General features: G+C 36.8%; 1 protein-coding gene across 1 annotated transcript; it reads right to left on the bottom strand.

The window, feature by feature from the left end:
- Positions 1-2,212: 2,212 nt before the first annotated feature.
- Positions 2,213-12,674, bottom strand: EMB140 (EMBRYO DEFECTIVE 140). The gene is made up of 16 exons (XM_089619417.1): positions 12,338-12,674; positions 12,126-12,262; positions 11,966-12,023; positions 11,392-11,607; positions 10,574-10,846; positions 10,135-10,269; positions 9,831-9,956; positions 9,555-9,599; positions 9,372-9,479; positions 8,822-8,964; positions 8,605-8,728; positions 8,230-8,304; positions 7,273-7,614; positions 4,277-4,369; positions 3,704-3,851; positions 2,213-2,877 (listed from the first exon to the last, which is right to left on the bottom strand). Exons 1-16 carry the CDS (start codon positions 12,536-12,538, stop codon positions 2,639-2,641), a joined length of 2,463 nt encoding a protein of 820 aa, XP_089475543.1. The 5' UTR covers positions 12,539-12,674; the 3' UTR covers positions 2,213-2,638.
- Between the last annotated feature and the right edge of the window lie 693 nt (positions 12,675-13,367).

Raw genomic sequence — 13,367 nt, forward strand, 5'->3', positions numbered from 1 at the left:
AGAAATAAAGATACAAGTTCTGGCATTTAGCCACCCAGATCCTTGAGATCACACCGAAATATACTTAAACCATACAGATCTATCAACCCGGAACGAAGTAAAATTCTGGAGGATACCAGAAAAGTACAGAAGCATAAAGTACCAGAGGGGAAGAAGCTTCGAACTACATATCGTAAGTATCTTGAACTTTTACTTCCAGAACTATTTTGATAGAAAACATGTATGAAGAAATAATGATAGTCGTACAAAAAATATGTGAAATAGATTTTGAATCAAACATGAACACCAACAGGATGTTCAAATCTGAATTACACTTAGTTAAACAACCCCTAATAAGTAACTTAAGGGAACTTATTAAGACATACAAAATAACAGGAGTTATTAGAGAAAAAGAAGAAGAAAACTTAGCATGGAAATTATACTTAATAACCAAAATGATGAAAGTTTTGGAAACAATTAAAGAAAATAATTTAAAACAAAACATAACTATTTTCAAAAATATATAAGAGGATACCTTCGAGAATTAGACTTCTAGTTTCATAACTACGAAGACTGTCTCAGGTATATAATACAAACCTCATAATGGAAACAGTTTTTGACAAACTAAACGATGTTGATTTCGAAGACAACCTTGAAATAAACGAAGAATTTGAACAGGTTTTAAGAAGAGGAATTGAAACCATAAAAATTAAACAAGAAAATTTTGAGAACGAAGTCCGACACATTTGGACAAAAGAAGAACTAAAATATCAAAACATGTTAACAGAGAGGAAAATTGAATTTTTCAGAAAAATGATACAAAACATTTTACAGATAAGAAAAGAAATTATCAAAGAAAAATACGACACTATCTTGAAACGAAAATAATCCGCTAAACCCGAATTTTTGGTATCAGAGCCATGGAAACAGAATTACTAAACATAACCAAGAATAGTGATAATCAATTCACAGAGGAAATTGATAATCAGAACGAATACTCTTTAAGTATGGTCTTCACTGAAGATAAATTTAAAGAGATAATCAAACATAAGTTCGAAAAGAAAGAACTTACTTTTCAACCCGGAGTTTTCACGAAATTAAGTAAAACTCTACACTTAAGACAAAGACACGTTTATTATAACATCATCACGAAAGAATACGCTACTAGAATGGACGAATCTAATAGCATGAAATTAATCACCAAGAAGGAGATTAATGACGTTTTCAATCAGATTGATAAAAAGAAAAGAAATAGTATAAAATTCCTACATGTAGGAGGAATAGAAATTCTCATAGAAGCCCTTTTTAGAGAAGGCTTAGACACACCCATAGGAGTGACTGTCAGAGATGGGAGAATCAGAAACTATGACGAAAGTATACTAGGAAAAATATCGGGAAACCTATGCTACAAGAAAATAGGGTTCACGGTATATCCAGGATATTCCATAGCTATTACAGACAGAAACATACAGGATGTTTTAATCCTAGATTACAACTTCCAAAAGAAAAACCTTATGAAAGAAGGCAACTCGCCCATAACCATAAAATACGTCATGGGCATAACACTTAGCAACCAATCAGGTCTAGACATTAAAAAAGATCATGACCATTTAGAAATAAACGACAAATTTAGGGATATCACAGAAAAAACCCTACCTAATAGAACCTTCATAGAAGAGGAACGAATAAGGGAAACCAATAGGGAACTCTTAGAAGAGCTTAGACAAAGAAACTCGAGACGGCCAACATTAGAAAGAGCCAGTTCTAGCAGACAAATCAGGTATAATCCTAGAGACCATGCGCTAGAAAGCCAACCAGCTAGATTCTCTACCTCAACACCTGAAAATCACATAGAAAGAAACATAGAAATAGAACCCTTTAGGTCAGAAGACCTTAGGAGAAATATAGAAAGGATAAACAAAAACGTAGAGGTTATTAGATCCTCAATAGGGTTGGAATAGTAATGGAGGATATAACTAAACCTCATTACTACCAAGACAACATACAAAAATATATCCCAAGGAGGGATAATAAAACAGACAGGAAATTCCTTTTTGTTAGACAATGGGAAGGAAAAACTATAAACGAAAATATAGTTCATATAGGTTATGCTCTTAACAACGCAAACGCCTTGTTGGGAGAAAACTATATAAGAACTACAAACAAACTAAAAAACAAAATTGATTTATCACCACTCGAACGGTCGATAAACAATAACAATAATAAAATCGATTCCCTCACTAAGGAATTACAAATCTAAAAAAAAATGGCCAAAATCTACCACGACCTGTAAAATTCAGGGACTATGATGCGAAAAAGCATTTAAAATTTATTGTTCTCTCATAAACTCCCCAGTTTAAGACTAGATGCTTTTGTGGTACCTAGGATAGCCTAGTGGTAATTCCACACCACCTCTTGTGTGGAGGTCGTGGGTTCAATCCCCACTGCAACAAAGCTGCCTTAAAAAAAAAAAAAAAAAAAAAGACTAGATGCTTTGAGATGACCGTTTTCTGCAGCTTGTAGATTTTTTTGCAATTGGTGTAGCGTTGGTTCTATTACAAGTCAAAATCGTTTTGTCAAGCGAAAATCGAAAAGGGTGCCATACTTGAACTGGTAATTGAGCTTTTATATCTGATTTAGCATATACAAGCTTATCTTTTTAGCCTTTGGGTAACATCTCGCGGAACTCATTGTTCGACTTTGGCAGATCCTCATCGGTTTTGGGCTTCATTGCTTTCTGAGAAAGTGCAGTGACATTTCTTGGGACCGCAAACGTGTTCTTTCCTATAAGTTGGATGTTATCGAGTCTGGTCTTGCGAACGGTGCTGGCCAGAGATCCACCGGAGCTCTTTGATAAATCGTCGATAGACTTCGAATGACTTTGATCCTTGTCTTGGGCTGCCATAATGGTAACCAAAAAACAGACTTCGAATGTTATATCAACGTGTAATCCTCAATTCATCAAAACACTACAGAAGCACTATGGCTCTGCTGTTATAAAAATGGCCAAATATAAAAAGCATATATATTTACTTTCCCAAAGTTAATTATCACATTATTACGAGGTAAACAAGTAAAAATCATATATATTTTTGAACCACCAACTTTCTGATATCAAACTGTTATACCAACATGTAATCCTCAATTCATCAAAACACTACAAGAAGCACAATGGCTCTGCTGTCATAAAAATGGACAAATATAAAAAGCATTTATATTTACTTTCCCAAAGTTAATTATAACATGATATGAGGTAAACAAGTAAAAATTATATATATTTTTTAACCACCAACTTTCTGATATCAAACTGTTATATCAACATGTGATCCTCAATTCATCAAAACACTACAAGAAGCACAATGGCTCTGCTGTTAGAAAAATGGCCGAACATGAAAAGCATATATATTTACTTTCCCAAAGTTAATTATCACATTATTATGAGGTAAACAAGTAAAAATTATATATATTTTTGAACCAACAACTTTCTGATATCAAAATGCCTCTACCACCATATAAAAGCTGTAAAACATCAACAAGCATAAACTTCTCATATATATATATATATATATATATAACCACTCTTACCAAAACATCACAAAAGTACAGGTTTTCAGTCATATTGCAAAAACTTTAATATAAAACAGAGAAACGGAATAAGGACCAGCACGAAGAAATGCTCATCTTTCAGATTCATAAAGCATAACAATATGACGAAGTTGCTCACCTTGACGATTGTGACTGGATTGTTCTCTTTTACCATGCTTCGGATTAGACTTTGCAATGCTCAATATTTTACCAAGGAGTGTTGCACGATTCTTCTTCACAGCAGCCTCAACATGTGCATCATCCGAGAAATCCACATATGCAAGACCCTTTGGCAGTAAAACAAAGATGAAATATTCACATAAGAGCCATTCACATACTTTTATTTTTAACGACACTTAAATTATATACACACATATATATATATATATATATATATATATATATATATAATCATCGGCTTGCTGAAAACGACTAACAAATATATATATATATATATATATATATATTTGTTAGTCGTTTTCAGCAAGCCGATGATTATCTATATCCTAAAATTAGCTATGCTTAAGAAATAATGATGGGTTATGGGCAATAATGTATTTATCTTTGTTATGATTAGAGACTAATTTCGATTTTATTTGTTCTGGATCACAACTGTGGTGTTTTTATTCCACCTCAAACCTGAATAGCGACACCAGGTGCTAGCCAGAACAACACTCCTGCGTATATGAGAGAGAGAGAGAGAGAGAGAGACCCTTGATTTTTTAGTGAACTTGTCACGCAGTACTCGGATGGCAACAACTCCACCAACGTCACTGAAGAATTTACGAAGATCATCTGAAGTTGCCTGCACATAGAGATGTTAATATCAGCATTTCAGGGTATCATATGTTAGTCGGTAGAGAATCATGTTATTCTGTAGATAATTAGCTGCGTCTAATTTAGGAATTAGTTTTAATTATATTATTAGATTTTATCCTGTTTTAACTGTAGCAGATTTAATTGCTTTATTTTAGGAAGTAGTTAACCTAATTGTATTCTATATATTGCCGATTAATGAAAGCAGGAAAATCATCTTCCGCTCAATACTTTTCTCATATGGTATCAGAGCTAAAACACAATAAAACACATATATAGGTTCAGCCAATTCTCATGGCTGATCCGAGTATTACCAGTACCGGTTCAACCCGGACTTCCACTTGGTCTGGTGGACTGAGTTCCCCTGCTGCTCATTCTGATCACAATCTGAACCACAGCCTCTCCATAACCTCTCACAAGCTGAACGGAGGGAATTTTATGGAGTGGTCTCAATCGGTCAAACTTTATGTCCAAGGTAAAGGAAAGTTTGGCTATCTCTCAGGTTCTACAGTGCAGCCGAAAGAAACTGACGAGGCATATGCAACGTGGGAGGCAGAAAATTCCATGATCATGTCATGGCTGGTGAACTCTATGGAAACGAGTCTAGGAAGGACATACCTATTCCTATCAACCGCAAGCGCGATCTGGAATGCGGTAAAAGAAACCTACTCGGATCTTGGCAACGCCGGCCAGCTGTTCGAGATAAAGACTCGTCTGAGAAAGGAAAAACACGGTGAGAAGACTGTCACTCAATATTACACTGATCTAAGGACTCTCTGACAAGAATTAGATCTGTATTGCAACTATGAGTGGAGCTGTGCCACAGACAGGGCATTCTATCAAAAAATGGTGGAGAAAGATAGGGTCTTTGATTTCTTAGCCGGGCTAAACAAAGAACTCAATGAAGCCAGAGGAAGAATCCTCGGACGAGAGCCACTGCCCAACTCTCGAGAGGCCTTTGCAGAAGTGCAAAGAGAAGAAAGCCGTCGCCAGGTCATGCTCGGACCGAGAAGCAATGAGTCAGCAATCAGCCCGGTTGAGACTACGGCCACGACGACTCGCTTCCAAAAGAAAGGTGACCGTCCCATCTGCGACCACTGCCACAAACCTGGCCATGTGAAGGCCAAGTGCTGGAAACTCCATGGAAAGCCTGAAGACTTCCAGCCATCACATCGATCTGCTCGTGACAAAGCTGCCTCCCATGCCTCTCACAGCTCCAACGAGTCAGCAGCTCCAACCATGTCATCCGAACAACCCCTTTTCACCAAAGAAAACTTAGAACAAATGTTTAACTTATGGAATTCTCATCAGACATCCTCCACAATCTCATCCTCTTCCTTAGCACAAAAAGGTACCTTTATATCAGCCATGAATGTTAAAATAAGAGATACCAACCCTTGGATCATAGATTCTGGGGCAACAGGCCATATGGTAGGATCATCTTATGTGTTTAGCTCCTATTTCCCTTGTTCAGGTTCCCAAAAGGTAAAAATTGCTAACGGCTCTTTCTTGCCAATTGCTGGAAAGGGTTCTGTCACTGTCTCACCACTCCTTACCCTAAATAATGTGTTACATGTTCCCAATCTCGCATGTAGCTTTTTATCTGTGAGCAAACTTGTTTTTGGTTCCTTCTACCAATTTACCTTTAATTCTTTTGGGTGCTTTCTTCAGGACCGGCGTTTGGGGAAGATGATTGGCAATGTTAAAGAAAGTGGGGGACTCTTCTACATAGATTCCAACTTGAGTAAACAAATTCAGCAACCTCAAGTACTTCTTGGGAATGGAGGTAGCTCGATCGGACCGTGGAATTGCTATTTCTCAACGAAAGTATGTGTTGGATCTGTTAAAAGAAACCGGTCTACTTGGTTGCAAGCCGTGTTCTACTCCGATTGATCCAAATCACAAGCTCCGAAAAGAAGAAGATGTTCCAGCAAATAAAGGGAGATATCAAAGACTTGTTGGAAAACTGATTTACCTAGCTCACACTCGGCCTGACATTGCCTATGTTGTGAGCTTGGTCAGTCAATTTATGCACAATCCTTCAGAAAAACATCTCGAGGCAGTTTATAGAATCCTGCACTACCTCAAAGGAAGTCCGGGAAAGGGTCTACTCTTCACTAAAAATCAGAGCAGACAAGTTGAGGTCTTCACTGACGCTGATTGGGGAGGAAACTCAGACGACCAAAGATCTACCTCAGCCTATTGCACGTTCATTTGGGGAAATCTAGTGACATGGAGGACAAAGAAGCAGCATGTGGTCTCTAGAAGCAGTGCAGAATCAGAATTTAGAGCTATGGCTCAAGGATTATGCGAGGTGATGTGGTTGAGAGGCATCCTGGAAGAATTGAAGGTTGAGTTCGAAGCCCCTATGCAACTATTTTGTGACAACAAATCAGCAATCAGCATTGCACACAATCCAGTCCAGCATGACCGAACTAAGCACGTGGAGATTGATCGTCATTTCATCAAGGAGAAGTTAGAGAGAGGAGAAATCTGCATACCATTTGTTCCAACAACGGAACAACTCGCAGATGTTCTTACCAAATGACTTTATCGCCAAAAGTTTGAAGAACTCATTAGCAAGTTGGGCATGATAGATATCTTTGCACCAACTTGAGGGGGAGTGTTAGTCGATAGAGAATCATGTTATTCTGTAGATAATTAGCTGCGTCTAATTTAGGAATTAGTTTTAATTATATTATTAGATTTTATTCTGTTTTAACTGTAGCAGATTTTATTGCTTTATTTTAGGAAGTAGTTAACCTAATTGTATTCTATATATTGCCGATTAATGAAAGCAGGAAAATCATCTTCCGCTCAATACTTTTCTCATATCATATTATTTTTAACGTAGATTCCGGTAATTTGTATAAGCAGCTGGGATGAACTTGCCTTATAATTCAGATTTGATATAAACACAGTACACTGATCAGTGAAAACTCTTCCTCTCTGCAAAAGAGACTCTTTGGTCCGTTCTGATTTTTCGACATCTTGCTCCTCTGCCTCGACTTTTCCCGCTTCGATCAAATCATGTTCCCGCGGCTTTTCCTTCTCCTGCACTTTCTTTTTTTCTGATTCTTTTTGCCTCTTTGTCGGATGATGTTCATCCCCTATGTCCGAAATCGATTTTCTCTTCTCTCGTGCGGTCTTCTTTGAAACGGCCTCCCTTTCTTCGGCCAATTTGGACTCTCCGCGCAACCTAAACAGCTCTAACTCCTCCAGCCGGCTGGAAATCTGAGTCCAGAAAAAAATATGTTAGGTTTTATGCAAGCAATGTACCAACTCTTTTTTGTTCGAGCTCCCTCTGGGGTGATGGGGACAATGTTTAAAATGTATTCCAAGAGTTAATGCTCTCAAACATTTTCACTCTTGACGTTAGATTTTCTGTCTCCTGTTAATAAATCAGTTCAAGGGAGAAGAGAGAGTGAAGAATATTAGAAATCAGCTTTACCAAAAATACAAATAGAAACTACTTTTTTGTTTTCAACAATAGAATAAAACCATGCTGTGTGAAAAACCTATTTTTTCCATCACTCTGCCATGCTCTTTTGGGGAGACTTTTAGATAATGATATACAATTAGTAAGTCACTAAAAAATACAAACACAAACCTCTTTGTAGAGCATTATAAATTATAAAGCTAACTAGGAACACACACATTCACATTCGCATGCAGTCCAGGAATATAATTTGTGAATTGTTTCTGTAAACTGGATAAACCATCTACTCATGTGGAGGAACAAGAAACAGAAATAACTAACGCTCAACATGCAAAAACTAAACCCAACAAAGCGCACGAGCAACCAAGAAAAACATTATAAAAACTCATTCTAATGGAAATACAACCAACCTTTTGTGCAGCAAGATCCAAATCATCTAGCGTCCCATACTCTTTTTCGAAGCGCAGCCACGAATGGCAAATATCCTGAATGATTCTGTGTTTTAGGAGTGGAAGGTCTCATCTTATCCAAAACAGTAAAACTCCGCACTCCTAAACTTTTCTTTAGGGGTTTGACCAATAACAATATATAGTCGTGAACAAAAAAAAAAAAAAAATAATAGTATTTTGTATTTTTTGTGAAGTGGACTTATAGGCATACTTTTTTGTTTTATTTTATTTTATCGGAAACTGGACTTATAGGTACTGATTCAACATATTTACAGGCAAGGAAAGCACATGGATAAAGTCTGAATTAATTCCTAGTATATGAAAGAGTAAGTCTACCACAGAGCCAGTCTCCGGAAATCTTTTACTGTAACATCTCTTGTATAACGACCGAGCTTCCTTTATATTGCCCAACTCTTTCTCCATTGATATATATCTTAGCCAGGCTTCCAACATTGAACCGCTGAAAAGTAAACCGTACATATCATATAGAAACTTGAAAAAGAAATAAGCAAACTATTTTGTTGGCCTATCCTCACATATGAAGTAAACAAACCAGTTTTTAATTAAAGCTTCCCAAACTTCACGCGCCGCAACTAAGTTTTTCCCAAGATTTAGCTCTAAATGTGCCCAATAAGCATGAAGTCGTAGTAAAGAATCTGTATTCTTCAAGTGCGGTGTGAGGTAATCTGACGCATACTAGAAACAAAAATAAAATGCAAGTGTTATTGTAGAGAAAATTAGGATCAGCTCCAACTGATTAATATGAGTCGAAAGAAATAAAGCCATGTTATTCACATAACAATTTAAATATATGCAATTAAAGAAATAAAAAAATAATAATAATAATTGTATCGAGAGTATTAGCGTAATCAGCATATTCAGCTTTGATGAAAAATATAACCCCAAGGGTTCGAGATCCCTATTCTTGGGACCTTGTCAGTCCCCGGTTCGAGATCCCCTGAACGCAACAAATTGGGGCTACTGCGGTAGGCTCCTGGTAGGGCCTCGTAAGCTTTAGTCGGGTCTAACCCAGACACCACAGTTATCAAAATAAAAATTACAGAAACATAAATATGCAAACCAAAAAATTGTATGTGACATACCTTAAATGTTTCCCTTATTAGAGAAAAATCCAAGACACTGCCAATATCATCAGCGAACACAATTCTCCGCCGCAAGCCATCGACTCGTGTGAGATATACGTCCAGATACTGATAAACAGGAACATCGGACAGACTAAACATTTTCTCAAGTATCGAAATCACATAAACACAAGATATATGTACCTCCTCGATATTTGGAAAAGTGCATTGGAGTGCTTTCTCATACACCTGAAAAAGAGAAATTAACAAGCCAACTACAACTTAGAAGCAAAACAGAGAGATATTTCACAGGGAAAGCATGAATTAGTTTTCTCCGAAGAAAAAAAAAATAAAATCACAGGCAAAGGAATTCAAATTTGATGAATGTAATCCACAGAATTCAGTGCTAATGTAATGTGTTTTCAACCATTATCACGTAAATAGAAACGACGACCACTTAACAAGAAATCAAACACGTACTGCAGCAATTTCTTCCTCAGCGGCACGATTACGTTCCAGCGAGAGCAAGTATCGAACCCAAAGGTCTGCGACCCATGGACAATTCTTAATAGCTCTTGAATGAGCTCTACATACAGTACTTCCGATCTGGCAAAGACATCAAGAAAAAGATTCAACTGGGAAACTATTATAGAGATAATACTAACAATAATAAAATTATTAACAAAAGTAGTGATGCAGATTTTCGATATTCAATTTAGTTTTCTTTCTTCTAAAAAGTCATAATAATATCAATTATAATAAAAATAAAATAAAAAGAGAAAACCTTCAAGGTCCTGTCCATATAACGAGTATAATCAATCCAGAGATCGGCTGATACAGGATAGTCGGTGATAGCACGTTCGTAGAGAATTTGAACACGCGCTGGGTCTCCGGACAACTGCTCGAATTTTATATAGTTCTGCAGATTGGATGAACAATAATCCATTAGCAAAATAAAAGTGCAAATAACAAAATAAAAATAACCCAACCAGATGATGCAGGAAAAAGAAATACCATTGCAATATTGACTGATATAAAAGGAAACTTGGAGAGGTAAGAGAAAAATGGGAAACTAATTGGTTGCGTACAAAATAAAATTTATATTTTCAGAGAAAATGATAATAATAAAATACATAGCCCGAGAAAAAGTACATTTCAGACTCCTTCTCCTTGCAGATAAGCCGATGGGGAGGATTCTACCAAATAATACAAATTGTTCTTACCATGAACTCTTGAAATCTTTCCATGTCAGGTATATCCTTAGAAATTCTTTCCTCGTATTGAGCACGAGCGTTATACATATCCAGTGTCTTTTGGAAAGTCGATGCCAAGTGAGAAGATAACCCATCTAAATCCCCCGCGTCTATATCAAGCAAACTCCCCTGGTCCACTTCCCAGGCCTTGTAAGTTAGTAGTGTTGACCTCATATTAACGAGCGGGACCGACAATTGACGTTGAAATATACTCCGTATGCGCTGGACTTGTTTGCCTTTAGCCTACAAAAATCATACTCTTTCCGGCATTAATCCCTAAACATAACGCATCAGAATTATATGTCACAGATTTCTCGAACATAGAGTAATAGGACATTTCAATTCAAACAATATTCATTGAAACTCAAATGAACTAACATCATTTCCCTGGCTTGATCACTGCTAGATTTCAAGATTTGGTGATGAATAACAAAAGAAATCATACTTTTTACACGGCAGAACCCCTTGTAAACTTGCCAAGGTGACTCGAAACTACGAAATGCTGTGTAAAACTTTAATTTTTTTTTCGTTGACAAGGAATAAAGTAATTGACCTCACAATAAAGTTACAGCACAAAATATGTATAAGGAAAGGAAGAACGTCTCAAAAACAAAACTCAAACTAACAAGAAGTACAAAATACATTTGATGAAGTTGTTTAAAGTAAGATGTGATATGTATATTTCCGAATAGTAACTCATTGGAGAAATAATTACAGATCAAGAGACAAGAGCGTTGCACACAATGTGAAAAAGGGATAACAATTTTTTTTCTTCGTATAGTTCTAACCTGAGTATCAGCCTCGTCAATAGTAAGAAATATTGCTTGCTCAAATTCTCTGTATGCCTCCCATATACTATTTCCTTCAGCAACATGCAAACCAGTTGCCGTAAGAGCGCGTTCAAATAAATCTCTTGCCTTTGAGATGCCAGCTGCTGAGAGTCTGCTCACTGACACATCATACTCTTGTACAAAATCTATGTAGCTCCGCCAAAAAGACACAGACTACACAAAAATTAACGCTTTAAGTCCCAATTCCCTACCACTAAGCAGTATGTCTTCGATTTTAAATATGTTTTCTTTGTCACATAACCCGTTCAAGACTTTAAAACAAATGTTCCAACCGATTGTAAAATTAATAAGAAATAATATGGAAAAGTAAGTAGTAAGTCTTCGATTTTAAATGTGTTTTCTTCATCACATAACCCGTTCAAGACTTTTAAACAAATGTTCCAACCGATTGTAAAATCAATAAGAAATAATATGGAAAAGAAAAAAGAAAATCGCATAACAATATTTCACATTTAACCACAAAACCAAAGCATAAGCCTTTTAGCGAGTTGGTGTTAAGAACAATACTAACCAGATAGTCGGAAACTCCTCGTTCATACAACTTCTCGACCGCATGAAATGCCTCAGTTCTGCAAACCGACTCGAGACACCATTGAACAAGTTTCTTTGAGGAATAAGAATCGAATGACAAGTAAGTGAATCCACGATCAAGTCAAAAAAAGAGGACATACCCGGCGGCGATAAGAGCAGATTCATCTCTAGCCCAATCCTGCCACATAGACGGAGTCAGTGGAAACAGCTCACTCATGGCTTCCCTTGCTCTTCTCAACTTCTCAATGTCGCCCATTTTCCTCAGGAGCTTTATACACTAAACCAAAAACACAGAATCAATGAGCCTAATTAAAATTCTAGGCAGCCAAGCAAACGAGTAGAGAGTACTAACCCGAACATGAGCATCGTAATTGGAAGGGTTTACGGAGAGCTCGTTCTCCAGGGTTTGAAGCTGAAGATTGTCCTGAGCTTCGTCGTCCTCGGAATCGGAATCGGAGTCCGACAGAGAGACAGGGGTCGGTTGAGCGGGCAAGTCGGCCATGGCATCGTCTTTTGGTGGATGAGAATGGGAAATTAGGGCTTCGTCCTCCATTTCGTAGATACTCTCCAAGTCGCCGCACTTTTCACAACCAAAATTTGTCACAACAGCATAATCGTGTGCTTCCCGTTGCCTGCTCTCTCTCTCTCTCTCTCTCTCTCTTTTTTATGTCTCTCAGCAGTGAGTCGTCACAAATAGTCCTCAAACTTTTTAAATTTTAATGATATAGTCCACGGTAGTTTAGGGGTTGTTTGGTAGTTAACTCAAAAAGTTTTGACCATGTTTGGTATTCTTCTCAAAAACAATTTTTTAGTTTTTGAGTTGAAAAATTGAAAACAAAAATTGAAAACATGTTTGGTTTAAGTTTTTGGAAAAAAATTTCAAAAAATTTTGAAGTTGTTTTGGAAAAAAGTAAAGAAAACTGAAAACAAATAAAAGGTGTTTTTGAAAAAAAAATTCTTCAATTCTCTCCTCTTTCTCCTCATCTTCTCTTTTCATTCTTTCAAAAACAAAAATGAAAACTATACCAAACACTTTTTCAGTTTTTTCACTTTCTCAAAAACAAAAATGAAAACTGTACCAAACAGCTTTTTGAAAACAACTACAAAACAGTTTTTCAGTACAACTACAAAAATTAGAAAACAGAAAACAAAAACTTTTTGAGTTAACTACCAAACACAACCTTTTGTTTTCTATTTTCTAATTTTTGTAGTTGTACTGAAAAATTATTTTGCAGTTGTACTGAAAAATTATTTTGCAGTTGTTTTCAAAAAGCTGTTTGGTACAGTTTTTGTTGTCGGCCCATCTCGGACCGACGAGGACAAAGGCGTCACTTCGACCCACACGGCCGGCGCGAAGCCTCGGACGGCCGCCGGGCGGCAAA

Source organism: Urtica dioica, chromosome 7, assembly GCF_054948205.1.
Source record: "Urtica dioica subsp. dioica isolate 48M chromosome 7, U.dioica_male_clone48M_v1_H2, whole genome shotgun sequence".
Taxonomy (NCBI): Eukaryota; Viridiplantae; Streptophyta; class Magnoliopsida; order Rosales; family Urticaceae; genus Urtica; species Urtica dioica.

Coding starts and splice junctions, on each gene's coding strand:
- EMB140 (XM_089619417.1), bottom strand. CDS start 12,538: ATGGAGGACGAAGCCCTAATTTCCCATTCTCATCCACCAAAAGACGAT. Junction 11,608..11,965: donor GAGGAGTTTCCGACTATCTG/GTTAGTATTGTT, acceptor ATTTTTGTGTAG/TCTGTGTCTTTTTGGCGGAG. Junction 8,305..8,604: donor TTCCGGAGACTGGCTCTGTG/GTAGACTTACTC, acceptor AGAATCATTCAG/GATATTTGCCATTCGTGGCT.